Genomic DNA, 19069 nt, shown 5'->3' with positions numbered 1-19069 from the left:
AAGACTGTGCCTGTTTGACAGGCTGATGCCTGTGTCTCTTCTGACAGACTCTTCCCCTGGGGCAACAAACTCCAGCCGAAAGGCCAGCATTATGCCAACATTTGGCAGGGCGAATTTCCTGTGACCAACACCGGGGAGGATGGCTTCCGAGGAACTGCACCTGTGAGTAGCGAGACTTCTGAAGATGGGCAGCAGCTCCCGAGAATGTGGACATGAGAAGGCATTGCTCACTCGCTGACCAGTGTCTTCCTGCATTCATCCACTCATGCACGTGCAGTTCCTAATAATTAAGCAAATGTTCTTTTTTTATAACACAGTTTTCTTTCTGATTCTGTCATACTTATAGAAAATTTGGAAAATAGCAAGAGTACAAAAGAGAAAATTAAAAGGACCTGGAATTTTGCCACCCACAGATCACCCCTGTTAGCATTTTGGTACATTTCCTCCTGCTCTTTTCTTTCTTTCTTTCTTTCTTTCTTTCTTTCTTTCTTTCTTTCTTTCTTTCTTTTCTTTCTTTTCTTTCTTTTCTTTCTTTTCTTTCTTTTCTTTCCTTTCAAGATTTTATTTATTCATGAGAGACACAGAGAGAGAAGCAGAGACATAGGCAGAGGGAGAAGCAGCCTTCCCTTGGGGAGCTGATGTGAGACTCGATCCCAGGACCCCGGGATCATGACCTGAGCCAAACACAGATGCTCAACCACTAAGCCACCCAGACCTCCCTCCTTTTGCTCTTTTCTGTGTTAATGATGCCAGTAAGAGCTAGTAGTTAATGAGTGCTTGCAGGGTGCCAGGCTTGGTGCGAAGCCATTTGTATGAATTCTCTCACTTGATGTTAATTCAACTCTGTTAAGTAGGTACCATTTATTTTATCCTCATTTTCCAAGTGAACATTCTGAGGGACAGAGAGAATAACTAACTTGCCCAAGGTTACACGGCTGGAAAGCAGCACAGTTGGGGTTTGAACTGGGTTAGTTTGTTTCTAAAGCTCATGCTCGTAACTCCCATATATGCCAGCATACACGCACACACACATATAAACTCCACCCACATATATGAAATGTATAAATGCATATATGTATATAGAAGTATAAACACATTTATATATGTATATATACATATATATGGAATATATGGAATGCATAAATATATGTGTGTGTGTATATATATATTTTGGTAGCTACATATTTTTTACATGCTGCTTTTGGGTCATGCTGAATACAGTATTTAAAATCCTGTTTTTCCCAGCTTAATATTAGGAATGTGTAACCTGTCATTAACAGTTTTTCACAAATACATTGTTTTGTAACAGATACATGATCTATCATTTGAATGAGCCCTAATTTATTTGCTTTTTATTAATAAGCTGCACATTTAGATTATATTTGTTGGGGTTTTCGGGGAGTGTTTTTGGCTAAACAATATAATAAGGAACATCTTGTACATAAATATTGAATTGTATCTCTGATGATTTGTTTAGGATGGATTCCCAGCAATGAAATTAATGAGTCAAAGACTAGAAAACTTTCTTGGTAAACATTTTAGATATATACTGTTTTCTAGAGGGCATGTGGCATGTTTCCCTCCACAAGTGTGTGAGAGTTCCTTTTTCATTGCTCTTCTGGTGGCAAAGCCATACACTAATGAAGCAATATTAAAAACTATTCATTTTGTCTGAACAGTGAGAAAAGAAATCTTGTGGTGGGTAAATAGCACCGTACTGGGTTTGTCGTTGCAGAGAATAATTTCTTTTCAACACTCTTTCAAACAGCTGTCATTTTTTTCATATTATATTTTTGTTTCACACAAAAATAATTCTTCCAAAATTTACATGTAAATGTAACATAGGTACATTATTGGGAGGTGGCCAAATGACTCTAAGACTTTGACTTTGACTTTGACTGAAGCCTGGCTCAGTGGTTGAGCGTCTGCCTTTGGCTCAGGGCGTGATCCTATGGTCCCGGGATCCAGTCCTGCCTCCCTGTAGGGATCCCACTTCTCCCTCTGCCTGTGTCTCTGCCTCTCTCTCTGTGTCTTTCATGAATACATAAAAATCTTAAAAAAAACAAAACAAAATTTCGACTGAAATAATAAAGAGAAGGACCAACACATTTTTGAAAAACATGAAGAGTAAGGAGACACTTGAGCTAGCAGAAATCTAAAAATATTTTGAACTATAGTAGTTAAAGCATTATAGTTTCATTTTTTGGCATTTAATGTAAATAATATATTTCATGAGACTATATAGCCTTTCAGTTGGTATAGGGGTGCATATGTATGGGTATGAAACTCCATATATATGTGTTAAGCATGTGATAAAGGAACTGTCACAAACCAATGGGAAATGATGTACTACCCAATGAAGGCAAAAGAGTAATCATTTGATCTCAGAGTTGGTTCCTCCAACTTTGTTTTCAGCAAAATGAGTGATCTGAGGTCTTTGGGACTAAAGGACTCTACTCTTTCTGAGACTTTATATATATGAGAAGCCCAGCCAGTGCCTCATGGACCACTTTTGGTCAGCAGAACTGGTACTGTGGGATGTACAGAGTATCAGTTTTGGTGCTTAGTGAGGATGTTATGAGACCTCAGGAAAGATTTTGGTAAATGCAGGCAGCAGGACAATGGTGACCGAAGTGTTACATGCTGGTAAGGAGTGTGTAGCCACTCACTTGCGATGCACTAACCCTGAACACAGGTGGCACAGATTGTCAGGCCCATACCTGGCCTTATTTGGCAGTGAACACACAAGAGAGTTTGGTGTGACAAGGGCCTTAGCAGCTAGGATTCCCTCCTGGGATGCTAGGCTGTCAGAAATAGGGCCCCTACAGCAAGCCTTGAATCCTAAGGCTTGGGCTTCTGATGGACCAAATTATATAAGCCCCTGTCAGTTTTAGTAAAGAGCCATGAGAAGACTGGATTGGACAGTTATGAATAAGCAGTGCTTACTGCTATAGAATTTCACATCCTAATTAAGCCCTTATGCCTCTAAGGAAAATAGTCATTTATCCTTAAGTCAGGGCCCCTTTTTAGAAAACACAAAGTCCCTGTGGCGTAAGGACACTTTACAGATGTTTAGCATTAGAACATTTAGCTGGGAGTTCAGCAGATGTCTATATTGGAATAAATTCAACAGAACTTACCTGAAGAAGCTGTCATGGAAGTTTGTGAGACAAAATTAGAACAGTCACCAGGGGCCCTCCAAGAACTAATTTAAGAGACATGACCTGGGGAGAAAGAAGCAGCAGACCTCAGAGAGGCGATTTTCACCTGTGTTTGGAATAAGACATAACAAGATCCGTATCTTCAAAATGGAACTCAGCAAAATGGGACTGAAATTCCCAGAGAATTATCTCACGTCCATTTTAGCTGCTCTTGTGTCCACAAGGTCTGGTTAGTTGAAGGAAGGAATTTATTTTCAGTGATGGGATGGACTGCAGTGAAATGGCCCCCTCACCTGTATTTTATATATGTTATTACTTCTGGTCTGCACTGAGCGTACTATTTTGACCACAGTGAATCTAAAGAATTCGGTTTTTATTTTTCTAAGGTGCTATTATACAACTAATAGTGTGTTTTGGTTTTAATGCCTATCAGTTCATTTACTTGCAGATAAGTGGGTTTGAAATATTTCTCATACATATTTGTTTTCTTTTGAGGTTCCTGGAAGGAAGCTTTAGTTAGTGCAATTAATTTAACAATAAGCAATTACAAGGTTTATTCTCCTTAATGGCATATTCACAGATGGTGATTTTGGGGTTGGTGACCTCCAGATTTTACCTCACTTACACATAAAATTATTTAAAGGGGGAAGAAAACCCTAAATCTTTGAGTACGTATTATTATTTCCTAGCCTTAATGGTTTAATAGCACCAGCGAGGTTAAGTTGGTTGCTCAGAAGCTGCTAAGTATGGGCACATAAAAAGGACCTCAGCCAGATGGACTCTAGAGCCCCCTCTACTTGTGTGTTCTCTGAGCCTGAGATATGACTCCTTCCTCCAAAATGTTTGTTTCACCTTTTGATTGGTCTTGGGCCCCTGGTTCCTTCCTCTCTCTGCTTGAAACAAATGAATTTCTTCTTTTTCTTCCTATTCCTTCCAGCTGTTGTTCCATCTTGCTCTTTTTGATCATCTCCAAATTCTTGAAAGAATAGTTCATGCCTATGGCCTCTTCACTTTTACTCTCCCTCTGAATTTTGAACTCTGAGCTTGATTCCAAGGAAACATCTCTACCTTTGTAGAAGAGGGTATAGCCAGAAATCTCTGCAGCCAGAAAGCCTCTCCCTCTTGGGAATTTCTGAGGCATTTTTCCCCCCACTCACTTTCCTACTCATCCCAGAGTCTTACAGAATTGGATTTTTGTTTTGAGTATATTCTTTTTTCTCCCTCAGTAAGCTCTTTGATGTCTTACGTCATTGAACCCTTCCTGCCTTCAGTTGACATGCATGGAATTACTGAATGAAGCAGTGAATAAGTACTGCTGTTTCCATAATGAGTGCTGAGTATGGAAGCAGCGTGGTAACAATTTTTTAGCTTTCCAACTCATCCAGATGAAGGTTTTTTTAGCTTCATAACTTTGAAGTGCTCTGAATTGCCCAAATATCAGATGTTTCCATATTCATATGTGGACCTGAAACCTTCTGAAGCCAAATAGAAGTGAAGTTTAGTTTATTCATTTCTATAGTCCTACGTTATTAGTATGGAAAAAACATGAATTTACAATAATATTTTTATTTTTGTATTTTATTTTTTACAAAAAGATTCTTAGGGCACCTAGATGGCTCAGTTGATTAATTGTCTGCCTTCGTCTCAGATCATGATCCTAGGGGCCTGGGATCCAGCCTAATATTAGGTTCCCTGCTCAACAGGATGTCTGCTTCTACCTTTCCCTCTGCTCCCCTTCCTGCTTTTGTTCTTTCTTTCTCTCAAATAAATACTTTAAAAAAGAAGATTTTTAGAGGTACCTGGGTGGCTTAGTCAATTAAGTGTCTACCTTCGGCTCAGGTCATGATCCCAGGGTCCCTTGCTTAGCAGAGGAGCCTGCTTCTCCCTCTCCCTCTGCTCCTGCTCCTATGCTCTCTCTCTCTCTCTCTCTCTCTCACTCATTCATTCTCTCAAATAAAATCTTAAAAAAGGAAATTAATTAAAAATTTAAAAGATTTTTAAAAACCCAAAGATAACATATTTTTTCATTTAAAAATTTCATTTTTTCTTGATGTTTGAGAATTATCATTAGAAAAATGTTGGGGAAAATTTTAAGTTGAATATACACAATGGCATAATTGTTTGTATTTACTGTTGCTAAGTTAAAGTTTTTTTCTCGTCCCTCTCCCCTCTCTCCTTCTTAAAAAAGCTTTATACTTTGGCTCTCTGTCTGTGACAATATTATGTGGCAGACTGTCTGACCTCCCTTTGAAATGTGATATAATTGCTCCCTGACAAACCAGTACAGTTGGCCTCATACTTCCAGATTCTGGAGACTGACTGCAAACCTTCTCTTAAAAATATGCTTGATAATGAATTCACATTTTCTTTAGAAAAACAAGTTCCCTCAGTGTTTTGATGATAATGACTGTGGCTTAAAGATAAGATTGTGAGTTGGAGGGGGTTGGTGTAGAGGACAGAAGTGGCTTGGCATCTTTCAGTGCTAAAAGACATTGTGTGGCCACATACCTTAGCTCTGATGACAAGACTTATACTGAGTCTAGTATGATGTTTCTGTAACGATTTTGAAATATCATCTCTGCCCCCCACTCCCCGCCTTAAGATATGGGTTCAATTTATGTTCATTATTAGTCTCTCTGTTAGGAATAGTTTTATTGACTTTCCTACCATGTAGTATAAACTCTCCTTAGGTTTCTAAGCTCTCCTTTAAAACTCAAAGCCAAAAAGTGTATCTTTCTTTGTTTTTACATTGGCCAAATTGCATTTTGACTGTCGGGATGAAAATTAATATTCATGCTTTGAAGTTTTAACTTATAGTGCATTTCCACAGCAAAGAAGTTTTCTAAACAAGGTGAGTAGTTTGACAGCATTTCCCCCCCCCCCTTTTTTTTTTAATTTTTAGGTTGACGCCTTTCCTCCCAATGGTTATGGCTTATACAATATAGTAGGGAACGTGTGGGAATGGACTTCAGACTGGTGGACCGTTCACCATTCTGTTGAAAAAACGCTTAACCCAGTGAGTATCATTCTCAGACTATGTATCGTAAGGTTACATCCATTACCTAAGCAAGCTGTGGCAAGGATTTAATGTGTTTCTGAGGAGTATTTGTGTCCTCTTGAAATTAATCTTGGAATTTCCCCAAAGGGATATTAAGCATATGTCTCTTAATTCAAGCTTAAGGCATTGTGCAGAAATGTCTGTGAGCATTTTATATGCTGCTAGATTGCAAAGGTGATAATTATTTGAAGGAATCTGCCTGTAACTTTAAAAATTATATTCAGTCTCATAAATTTGATTAGAGTGAGTTATCTAAATAACTATGTAGAATTCATTGATGTTTTTAAAGTAATAACCACTGAGATCTGCTAGATGGTATTTATCATGCAGCTAATTGCCAGAGTTTTGATTGGCTGAAATTTTGATTCAGGGGCATCATTTAGAGAAAATGAGAAAGGGTATTTTCTGGTGAATGTTGAGTCAGGAAGTTGAGTCATTTGGTGATTATTTCCCGAACTCTGCAGTATGTCAGTTCAATGCATCATATGCCTTGGGAATTAAGACAACCGTTTTATCTAAGTTTTACCTACTCTGGTATGGGGAGAATGTTGAATACAACTAGGATTCTTCTCTGCCCCTAAAAATTGAAACACTACATGAGCATGTAGGTGGGAAGTACTTCCTTTAAAAAGAACATGTCTGAATATTTTTTGTTGTGTGAACATATTGGGGGAAAGAACCATTTAAAAGTCCTTTCTCTAACAAACTAGACATTCATAAGTCAGACCTAAGAATATATATTTATACCCAAACTATCTAGACTGGGAACTTAATATGCTCAATTTTAAACTTTACCCTTTAGAAAAGGCACAAAGAATCATGATAAAATTAATTCTTCGATCTCTTCTCCATTAAGAGTTAAGCAGCTTGAGTAATTGAAGAAATTGTCAGGCCCTGTGCCTCAGGCCATTTTTCAGAATATGAGGATAAATTTGTTTGATAAGCTTGATTTTTCTTCACAGAATAACACGTGGGCTGCTCATGAATAATCTGGAGACAAAAACCTACTTTCTTGGGTGCAGATGAAAGAGCTGAGTTCTCCAGAAACTGTCATCCCCCCTCATTTCCCTTGTACTTTCTGGCAGGGCTGGTGGAAGTAGTGGTCAGAAACAACTTTTCTCTCCAAAATGAGAATAAGGTTGTGAAGTTCTTGGTTGGTTTGTGGTCGGGAGACACCATTCTCTACTGGCAAGATGTGACTTGGCATTTGCTTTCAGAATCAGAAATAGAATTTTTTCCCCCTCAGATAAAAGCATCTGCATGTTTGGAAGGGGGTACACAAGGCTTCAGAATTCTGGCAAGTTGTGAATGTATCTATCTGACCATCTGTTGTCGAGCTGAGTGCTTATTAGCTTTCCGTCTTAGAACTGCTTGTGTCTCTTCTAAGGATTTACAGAAAAATTCACATTTTTCTTATTTTCACCAGTCCCAGGCTCTATCTTAGTTGTTGTCCTTGCTTTATAAATTGTTCCCATTTTAGATTTCTCTGTGTCACACTATAGCCTCGTTTGCTTCCTGATTTGACTGGGATAAAATTCATCTGCCTAGAGAACTAAGTCCCAACTTCCTAGAAAACTCAGACTCCGTCACTCAAATCTCTACAACTTCCTTCATTGCCAGTGCCACTGGCATCTTACATTCAAGGGACACCTCCAGGCTCCTAGCTGGGCTCTGCCTTCCCTCCCTCTGCCCTCTGCAGCCACAATGACCTCTCTAGAAATCAAGTCTGATGCGATCACTCCTCCATTTGAAACCCCTTCCATGGCTGCTTGTCTAAAGAGGAAGGTACAGACTCTTGCACACAACTTCTGAAGGGTAAAATAACTTAATTCTTACTGATCTCTTTCAGCCACTCCTTCTACTTCTTCTTTAAACATTGAATTATAAAATTTAACAAAAACTCAGGGAAGTACAGAAAATAGTATAATAGATACCTACCATTTAGATTTAACATATAAACAGTTTACTATATTTCTTCTAACCAGAGAAAAAGAATGGAAACTTTTCTCTGAGTTAACATTGGACATTGTTAAACATTTTTAATTTAAGCTCTTCTAGTCAATGTATATGGGCTATCTCACTGTGGTTGTTTTTTTTTTTTTTTTTTTTTTTTGTCATCGTATGTTAAAGTCTGCATCTGACAACTCTGGTATCTGACTACCCCATTGACCTGCCTCTGTTGTTCTTGGTTTTTGCTCACATCATGTTTTCTCACATGACTGATTATTTTTGAATGAGTACAAGACAGGGTATGCAAAAGATTGTAGATATTATTGAGATCTGGATAGTGTGATCTTTCTCTAGAGAGGATTTACCTTTGCCTCTGGAAACTTCTATTTCAGATGAGCTTTTTCCAATCAGGAATTGAGACATCTTGAAGCTGAGCTTAGGTTCCTGTGAGAGCTAGTCTGAATATAATCAGGATGCCAACCAAAAGTCAGGGGTTTTACTATGGCTCTTATTCCTCAAAGGGCCCTGAAATCCATTTGTTTCCTTAGGCTGTAAGTCTGTTGAAAGTTCTGCTTAGTTTCTCAGCCTTTGTGAATCAACAGACCTCTAGGTGAGACTAAGTTAGAGTGGAAAGACTCACCTCTGGGCTTGCCTTTGCTCTGTAATTTGAGCCTTGCACTTCCTCACAGCTATAGTAGTTCTCATCTGGTTTTGGTTAAAACTCCTATTTATCATGGAGGTCTTAATTTACTTGCCTTCTTTCCGTACTGGCCTGTGTATCTCCAGTGCCTGGCAGAAAATGTGTCGCATAATAGTTGGTCCTATAACAAAGCCAGTGCCAGATACCAAGAGTTGAAGGAGTTTGACCACTATTCATATTTCAGTTGTTTCAAAAGCAAAGTTGGGAACAGACATTTTCAGGGAGAGTTTTGAACCAGAATATCCATGTGATTAGTAAGCATTTCAACTCAGGAACTGACCTCTTCAGTGTCATGCGTATATGTTAGCCCCAAGCCTAACCCATAATGGCAAGTCATTTTAAAGCTTCTTTAGGAAACTTAAGAAAAGCCAGTCCTCTGTATGCAAAGGCTAGTCAGGGAATATCTTTTTCTTAGTTGGCTTCCAGGGAGCAAAAGTTAATCATTAGTGCTTATTTTATTGGACAGTCATTTATGGCCAAAGCAGGTGGTAGAAACATCCTGTGTGCTTTGTACACACAGTCCCGAGAGAGGCTGAGGTATTTGACCATATGAAGTGAAGGTTGATTTAATCTTAGCTGGAAGAAGGTTATAGGGAAGATATACACATGCATGTGTGTGTCTTCTGGAGCTGCTTAAGATGGCATCACCTCTTTCCACATAGATAGAATCCAGAATGTGGCCATTGCTGCTGCTACTATTTCTTTTAACTAAGCTTTTTTTTTTTTTTTTAAGAAAAAGGTCATTATATTTTCCTTTTCAGTTACTTCACTCCAAAGCCCCTATTAATCTGTGGCAATATATACTGCTTTCCGTAAAAGATTGCGTAGAGCTTCTATAGCACTCTAACTTCCAACACCCACATACTCATTCCATACTACCCACATGCCACACTGATTTGCTCACTGGTGGTGGCAAAGGATGGTGTGATCTATAATATGTTTCCCACTCTAACTTCCAGGTATATAGTTTCATTTGGGCAGCTTTTTTTTTTTTTTTTTTTCTGAGGGAAACAGTTCCGGTCTTTGATTTAGTCAAAGTAACTCAGATTATATCTCTGCCACTTAATATTGAAGGAATCTCTAAACGTGGAATAGCTCAACTTTCCTTATCTACAAATTGGTAATAATTATATTTGTGAAATCAAATTTGATGATGTTGCATGTGAAAATATTTTACACCTTCAAATTATTGTTGTTTACTATTTTTATTTAAATTATGTTTTGGTTACCTAATTTCTCTATTATATGGTTCTGTGAAGCCCAGTTGATGAGGAATGTTGGCTTTGGGAAACAGAGGAGAAGAAAGTAATCTTTATAATGAGTGTTTGATATTCCTCCTATCCTTACCTAATGTTGGCATACCACATAGTCATCCTTACAATGAAAAACTTGTTAGTTCTTCATAGTTCATTCAAGTCTGGTGGGAATAAAGTTTTCCAAAAAGTAATCCTTCTTTGAATGAATAACTGGCTGCTTGCCAGATTCTATTAGCCAGAGATTGAGTTTGTTTTGTTTTTTTTTTTCAGCATGGAATTTCATTGTTCAATTAGATCATATAGCTCTGGAGATTTTTGGAATTGTGTTCTGTTTTGCAAAACTGCTTTGTCATGGTATGGAATTGACCAGGGAGGCTGTAAGTCTTTTTTTTTTTTTTTTTTTTTTGAGGAAAGGAAAAAAGAAAAAGAATTTATTTTACATAACTGACTGAAAAATAATTCAAGAAATAGTAAATAAAACTTAATATGGTCTCATGCACCCTGAAGGAGGTGGTGCCTGATTTGGAGGTGTGATTGCTATGTCCAGATAGTCTCCTATTTGGAACTTCTGTGACTGCAGGGTCATGGAGTCATCAGTCCCCTTCATCCCAGACATGGTGCTGCCAATCTCCTTTACTCGATAGCCAGGCCTTTTAGGATCTGGAAAAACAATTGCAAAATTGAAGTGTGTGCCCTTCTTTCTAGCTTCTGGGTAGACTTCTTTTACTAAATAGTCAGTTCTTTCAATGTTGCATCTATCCAAGTGTAGATATGGAGCTCGCTGGACAGCACGTTTCCGTGGGAAAACTCGTCCATTCGGTGGTGGCGGCCGTTATTGGTGGTGAAAACACGAAGCAGCAGCAGCAGCGGGCACGTTTTCTCCCGATTGCTTTCTCCGGCTCCTTCTTAATTTCCTCCTGGGTAACGCGCGAGTCTATCGCCATCTTCCTCCTACGGCCGGGAGGCTGTAAGTCTTGTCTGCAGTTTCTACTCTACTTGTTTTGAATGACATTCTGAGCCCTTGGCCATCACACACGGCACATTCCTTCCCTCTGACCTGAGATCCGTATGTAGAGTGTTCTGGCAGGTTCCAAATTTGTCAGTCCTGCTCAAATACTTCTTTTCCATTGGATGATTGCCCTTGGAACTTGGACTTAAATTACTTTTGTCCATCCTCGAAACTCCACACTTGATTGTTCCTTTTTCCACTGATCCTTCTTCTGGCCTCTTGCCACTGCATGAATGAATAAATATTGTGTAGCAAAAATGTTAGACTCCTGCTTTAGCCTGTCTCCTAGTTGTTCTCTGCCAATGGCGTGTGACTGTCCTTGTTTCAGCCAGCCTGGGAAAACTCGGTAAATAGCACATCATTGTTCTTAGTTGAGTCTGCAAGACCCAGTGACTGCCCCAACAACAGTTTAATTAATGCAGCAAGCAGTCATCAAGTAGCTAGGTTGTACTAGGAAGACCTGATGGAGGATTTGTACCTGCTCTAAGGACCTCATTCACATATTTTTAATGAGGATGTTTCAGGGGCATGAGTAAATCAATTTGAAAGAAAAATAACCTAGTGTTAAAAATGAAAAAAGCATTAAAGTGTTAATGAAGTTGAGTTAAACTTCATGATAAATTAATATGGTTTACATTGTTTGTTTTTTTAAACATTTTATTTATTTATTCATGGGAGACACAGAGAGAGAGAGAGAGAGAGAGAGAGACAGACAGACAGACAGAGGCGGAGACACAGGCAGAGGGAGAAGCAGGCTCCATGCAGAGAGCCTGATGTGGGACTCGATCCCAGGTCTCCAGGATCAGGCCCTGGGCTGAAGGCGGCGCTAAACCGCTGAGCCACCCGGGCTGCCCTATGGTTTACATTGTATTTAGTATGTGCCAAGAGGAAAGCAGGGTGATCAAAATATCACTATCTCAGGACTGTGTTTGGAAAATAATTTTATCTTTTTCTTCCAAGTGGAAGGTGGAAATCATTCTGGAGGAAAAGCTAATGTTTATCCACTGCCACTTTTCTTCGTGGTTCTTGAGCAAGGTTGATCATCCAACGACAGCAACTAAACCACTGAGAAATAGAAACAAGCTTGAATGTATATGGTTGAGATGTTTAGATCCCATAAACACATTTTCTTCAAACACATTATCTAAACACTTGCTTTTTGCTTGAAAAGAGTGAATGCTAATTCTAGTTGCTGTTTCAAAGATCGTAAAAATGCTGTTTGTTTCTACTTTACAATAAAATTACCTTTACAGCCTCATGTTACTATTGACTCTTCCTGAGCAAATAGAGTAGGACATTCAAATGGCCTCCTCTCTCAGTTTGGAGGATCAGTGGATCTTAAAGGTGGGAAGTGAAAATCTCCAGCCTCTACCTCTGCAGAAATCCCTTCTTTGATACCCTGACAGCTATGGTCCTGCAGCTGGGTCGTTGTTATCAGATGATCTCATTGTAGGGAGGTTCTCTGGCCAACCAAATCTCTCCTGAAGCTTCATCTCATTCTGCACTTAGTGAGAACACAGAACACTTCTTCTCTCTGTCTTGTACGTGAAAGCTTTCCAGATACCTGAAGATAGTCACAGCCTGTGCCCCTTCATCTTTCTCTTTCTAGATAAGTATCCCCAACCTTCCAGTGCACCTTGAATTACTTGGTTTCCAATCCAAGGCAACCCCGGTTACATTCCTCTAAATAACATGACTGGGGGTGGGGGAGGAGGGAAGTCCCTTTTTCTCAATGAGCAACCATAATCATACTCAGTATTCTAGATGTTCCTTGACCCATGCTAATAATACTGCGGTTATCCTTTTTCATCATTCTCATCAGATCTCAAATTGTGTCAGTAGTTAAGAGGTGAGCCAGTGGAATCCAATAGAACTGGATTTGAATTTTGTTGGTTTGGTTCTGGCTAACCATTTGTAAGACGCTGGGCAAGTCCCTTAACTACTCTGGGACTCAGTTTGCTTCTTTCTTAAGTGGGGATGATTGTTACTTTAGAGACTTGTGAGGGAGGGTGAGAATGTTTGTGTCACCCAGCGCGATATTTGCAATAGCAAGTATGTGGCAGCTTCGGTTTCAATCATTATTAGTACTAGAGCAGTGTCATTGAGAGTCCTCCTACTTTTATTATGAGCAGTGTGGCAGCAACAGGAAGAGCAGCACCTCACTGTTGGCCCACTAGTAAGCTTGTAGCCAAATAAAACTTCCCCTCTCCCCCCTATATATATATAGATTTTAGGCTATGTCTCTTCAGATATTGTTGCCATACAGCTATTTTTTTATGTAAGTTTCTTTAAAGTAGTTTGAAGGGAAACTTTTTTGAATTTTTTTTCTATGTCTACAGCTGCATTTTGATACTTAGTGCAGAGTCTCTCATTTTTCCATGGGTTTCCATGGGTTTCCACCTTGAGAGACAGGCTGTGGAGATCATTGTGACTGTCAGCACTGTCATTTAAGGTAGTAGCTTTCCCTTCCAGCAGATGGATTTGGCTGTGCTTTTGTCATTGGTACACTGTGAAGGGGGGCTCAGTCCACATTTAGTGAGCACTTACTGTGTTCTGGGGCTATCTTGGGAATATAAAGATACTTGAGACAGGCCTGGTGGTTAAGAAGCCTTTAGGATGGGTAGTGATCAGATAAATCAGCAGGCCCTATGGTAAGAATTGTTGCTGATGTGCTAGAAGTGGAAGCCTCCATTCTCTGCTGGTGGGAGCTGTGAGGGCATCGCTGAGGAGGTGCCATTTTGCATGGATGGCAGTGGTTGGTGAAGTCACTTTGCTACGTCCTTGACATCCAAACATAGGAAAGACAGTGTGCAGCCCTTTGAGGAAGTCACAGTAAGCAGAGAAGGGATTTTGTCTCTTCTCTTTCATTGCTTTCGTTTCCTTGAAGTAAGTACCCCCCACTGGTACCCTGAGCCGCAGATGCCCTGCACTCACCCTTCTCCATGCTCAGAGTGAAGGTAAAAATAGTGAGGTGTGTGTGTGTGTGTGTGTGTGTGTGTGTGTGTGTGCATATGTGTGTGCCTGTGTTTGTGTATGCTTGTTTTTTTTTAGTTTTGCTAACGTATATTTTTCCCATCCTTATGGGAGCTTGAGAGCCATTTAAAGGATTCCTATTAGATAACCAGTTAGGGGCCTTGGAGAGTGACTTGTAAATTGTCTTTCTTAGCTTGGTATGCTCGGTAAAAGGGCTTTTATGAGCTATCTTTTTCACAGTGTATGACCCTCCTGGGAGGGGAAAGCCATGGGCTCTAAGATTGGGAAGGCAGAAGGTCAACATAATGGATTGGGGTTATAACAGAGGTGTTAAATGAAAGAGGGAAGAGTTTGCTAATGTGATTATTTGCCATCTCAGTCAGGTTCTTCCTGCTGCACTGAATAGCAGAACCATTGTTGATGATGAAAGCAGAGGTCGATAGCCTGGGTTTCCATCTGAGGTTTAACTTGAAAATGTCATGGGGCCTTAGGTGAGTCATCCTGCCCTTGTCTGGCTTATTGCTTCATCTATACATTTTGCTAGGGATGTATCAAGTGATTCCTAGGGCACAATAAATTTGGGCCACTGCTCCAGCATCTGGTGCTGGCTTAGAGTGTAGGCAATGATGGATGGAGCAGCTGGCAGTAATGTGGTTAAGAGGACTGGTTTAAAAATGATCAGCCCTAGGTTCACATCCTACTTGATGGCATGGTGGCTTTGTGGGAAGACGACATCTTTGGACTCTGTTTCCTCATCTACAAAATGAAAGTAATAACCACATTTTAGGACATTGGGTTTTTCTGAGGATTAAAAAGAGATTAGAGCAGTTAGCACTTCGCCCACCACATAGTCATTACTCTAGAGCCACTTATTGTTTTCCAGGTACCTCTCAGTTGGAACATTTCCTTTTTAAAAATCCTTTCCCAGCATTTCCTCTTGTTTTCCATTGGACCAGATTGAATTCTTTTTTCTTTCCTTTATTTAATAAACATTGAATGAACACGTGCTATGTGCTAGGGGAAGGCATATACATCATAGCCCTTGCCTACAGAGAGTTTGAATTTCAAAATCCCCAATTATGATCCCTTACTTCTATGGCAATAGGATGTTTTTGCTCCACTAATGTTTGGGACGTCAGAACCAAAGCCCAGGTTTCTGGCTTCCTCTCAAAAGTTGTTTATTCTTTCCAGGCGCCTCTGTTTATCTGGAAAGGGCCAAGAAGAGACGTGTATAGTAGGATTTGCAGAGGCTTCCTTATTTATTTGGGTCCAAAGCTGAAAGACCAGGTCTGAGCAGCTTTTCTGGTCAGAGGGGTACTCACAAAATTCTAGGTGGAAGTAGGTCTACATAATGGGTCATTTGCAGAGGTTTCAGCCTATTTTGGTGTGCTCTAAGGTACGAATTGACAGCCAGAAGCTTAGACACTGCCTCCAGGACCAGACCCTCTCAACCAGGCATGGTGTCCTGTCTTCCACTCTATGGGCTTCCCATCCCGTCTTCTGCATACTTAGGCTCCCCTGGACAGTTTTCTTCGTGGTCTTATAATGCATCTCCCAATATTCTCCCCAGTATCTTATCCCCTAACTTTTGCTTAACATTTTCAGTCAGGGTCTCTATCTCATCATGCTTGGCAATCAACAAAAGCTAACTTAACATATGTGTATTTCCCAGCACACAGAATAATTCTCATCTTTATAGTTTTTATACACAGCAGTCCATAAACCAATTTCCCATGGCACTTCTCAATAAGAGGTGGAATTGTTCCCACTTGTTTAGGAAAAAGAGTGAGGTCATCAACTTGAAGACAATCACCCAAGCCCTTTCCCATATTAACTTTCTAGATTATTAGTGTAAAGTGTGTTTTGGGTTCCAAAAGAAGAGATAGGCCTCAGACTCAGCATCCAGGTGTGATCATCTGCTTTTACCGTAGGCTGCCCAGAGGTTTTGTGAGGAGTCAAGTCAAAGTGCTTATTCTTTACATTTATAGGGCTTCCCTCCCCCTGAAAACCTCACAGTGCTTTTTCTCACAGTCTCTCTCCCTGTATTTTTCATACCCTCAAAATATTCCTGCTTGTGCAAAAGGAAGCATGTGGTCTTAGACTCATTTCTTATGATAATTCTTGGAGTAGAGGGAGGTGTTGACTTTGTCCCAGATTTTGAATTTGATGTTCAGAGTCAAGATTAAATCCTAGGTCTTCTGATCTTGAGACTTGTACAAGGTTTACCAGGCTCCAGATGTTATTTGAAAAACAAAACACGAAAGGCTACTTACTTCCTTGTAGTATTTTATCACAAATTGCCTACTTTAAGTCAGGAATTTCAGGAAGTGTTATAAATATGGAAGATAATTTAGGAGATGTGAATTGCTGTGTCATGCAGTGGCTTCTTCCAAAAGCAAGGGAGAGGCAGGGACTTATGCCTCTCATTCCTTCTATCTTGAGATTTTAAATCAGCTTCTTATCCTTATCTTCCTAATCTGTTATTTCCACTAAATTATTTTTAAAAATTATTGAGTTGGCAGATAAGCTTTTGTACCTAACATTTGACTTGTTAATTAATTGTAAAAGTAATATAGTGTCATTTTCCATTTCTATAGCCTTACCTTTCATGACTCCCTATGCCATAGTGTGACTCATTTGTTCTTTCCCTAAGGATCTGGAAATAAAACCATGTTATTGAGAAGAGAAAAATAGAACAGTTAAATCATCTTTTTTTTGCCAGGTTATTCTGGGATTTTTTTTTCATGTGGATATGTAGACACATTTATAATATAGGCATATACATATCCACATGTGTGATTTCTATATATGTATATACTTTTATTCATTCAGGAAAATTTATTGGCAGTCCACTCAATGCCAGACTCATGTGCTGGGTTCTCGGAATCCAACAGACACAATTCCCTTGCCCTCATGGAGCTTACAGATTTAAGGAATCAAGCAAACTCATTTAATTACATATACATGCATATGTACTTAATTGTATGTATGGAAGAAATATAATATGTTAAAAAGCATGCATTTTTGGAGTTGGACCTTGTTTCCTAGCTTTAGCCTGCTACATTAAGTCACTTAAACTCTCACTCCGCTTCTTCATTGGTGTAGTTACTGAGAGGTTTTAGTAAGATAATGCAAAGAAAAATTTTAATGTAGTGGCTGATATGCATTAAGTATTTGATGAATCTAATTATGACCACTATGTTTCATGTGTAATGACAAGTTAAATACAGCAAGTTAGCAAACTGTGAACTGATACCTCACTCTGAAGTCAAATCCATGGAAGACATTTGTTCTGGACCTTTATAGGGAAGTGATAAGGAGGTAAGCCATCTGGTAGTGTGCAGTTATAAATAACACTTCTTGGGATCCCTGGGTGGCGCAGTGGTTTGGCGCCTGCCTTTGGCCCGGGGCGCGATCCTGGAGACCCGGGATCGAATCCCACGTCGGGCTCCCAGTGCATGGAGCCTGCTTCTCCCTCTGCCTGTGTCTCTGCCTCTCTCTCTATCTCTCTGTGACTATCATAAATAAATAAAAATTAAAAAAATTAAAAAAAATAACACTTCTTTCTGTGGACAGTCTCTAGTTTCTACCCACTAAAGGAAACACACATTACTTCTAATGAAGCAACAGAATGTATGGAATTGGGCTCTTACCACTTGTCCATTTTCTAAAGGTTGAAAATAAAATTGTGGAAGTCTTTAAGTATTCTTTGAAAATAATGTTTATCTATAAATACCATTTGGCAAAGATAATTGCTTATACTCTCTTCATAACTTAGTAATGAGTTGTCATTGATGAACACAGAAGGTTGTGAGAGTAAGAAAATGTGATAAATGAAATCTTTAGGAAGGCTACACTTTATTTTTCTCACTTCAAGCAGTGCTTAGAGCTGTATCTGACTTTGCAAGTAGGACTGAACAGTTTTATACGATCATTATGAGAGATGAAAGTTAATTGGGTCTGGAGCCAGCCTTTCAGCAGATATAATCTGTACCCTGTGATGTTGGTGGTTGAGGTAGTTCACCCAGAAGTTACCTTCCTTTAGGATGATACTGTGCATTGTTTAGGATGAGGTGTACTTTAGAACTAAGCCATTAGATAGACCATGAATGTCCTATTAGCATATTATGCCTTCTGAAATTAAAAAAAACAGCTGCATATTCCATATAGCAGATGATGAAAAAGTTAGTTCTTTGTTGCAGAGTTTCAGTGGGCTACTTACTTTCTCTTAATAGTTGCTGCTTCCATATTTACATTGACTGGTTTCCATCCTAGATATTTCATGGTCTTTAACAATGGTGTTAAAATCTGCCGTTTATTTTCATAATTATTGTAGTCCATGCCTCTCAGCAGCTCATAAATACCCACCATTGATAGGTCAGAGTATAAACCATTTTCTTAGTACCTTGCTGCTCTTTCCTCTTTCTCTCACTTTCTCTCCTTTCTGCCAGGAAGTTGGATTGAGTGGCTCTAATAGTTGAGGCCTTGGCCACCTCACACCTATCAGGATGGCTACTATTTAAAAAACAGAAAATAATAAGTGATGATAAGGAGGTGGAGACATTGGAACTCAGCTCCCAACTATTCCTGGGAGTTGCTGTGGAAAACAGCATTGGTTTCCTCAAAATAGTGAAAATAGAATTATATGATCCAGCAGTTCCACTTTTGGATATATTTCCTAAAGAACTGAAAGCAGAGTCTTGAAGAGATATTTGTACACCCATTTTCATAGCAGCATTATTTGCCATAGCCAACAGGTAGAACCAACCCAGGTGTCCACTGATGGATGAATGGTTAATGAAAATATGGTACAAACATGTACCATGTGTTTACATGTAGCAATGAAATATTGTTTGGCCATAAAAAGGAAGAAAATTCTGACATAGGCTATCACATGGATGAACCTTGAAGACATTTTGCTAAGCGAAATATGCCAGTGACAAAAAGATAAATACTGTACGA

General features: G+C 39.3%; 1 protein-coding gene and 1 pseudogene across 2 annotated transcripts in view; one reads left to right on the top strand and one right to left on the bottom strand.

The window, feature by feature from the left end:
• SUMF1 (sulfatase modifying factor 1) overlaps window positions 1-19069 on the top strand; it is a 124447-nt gene that overhangs the window by 47463 nt on the left and 57915 nt on the right. For both annotated transcript variants that reach the window (XM_041764727.1, XM_041764726.1), the window contains exons 6-7: window positions 48-162; window positions 6064-6177. In XM_041764727.1, coding sequence (XP_041620661.1) covers window positions 48-162; window positions 6064-6177 — 229 coding nt within the window. The remainder of the gene's footprint in view (window positions 1-47; window positions 163-6063; window positions 6178-19069) is intronic.
• Window positions 10607-11375, bottom strand: LOC121496289 (annotated as a pseudogene).

Source organism: Vulpes lagopus, chromosome 7 (assembly GCF_018345385.1).
Source record: "Vulpes lagopus strain Blue_001 chromosome 7, ASM1834538v1, whole genome shotgun sequence".
In the NCBI taxonomy this organism is placed as follows: domain Eukaryota; kingdom Metazoa; phylum Chordata; class Mammalia; order Carnivora; family Canidae; genus Vulpes; species Vulpes lagopus.
Note: the sequence above shows the minus strand (reverse complement) of the source record. Positions and strands in the feature narration are given on the sequence as shown.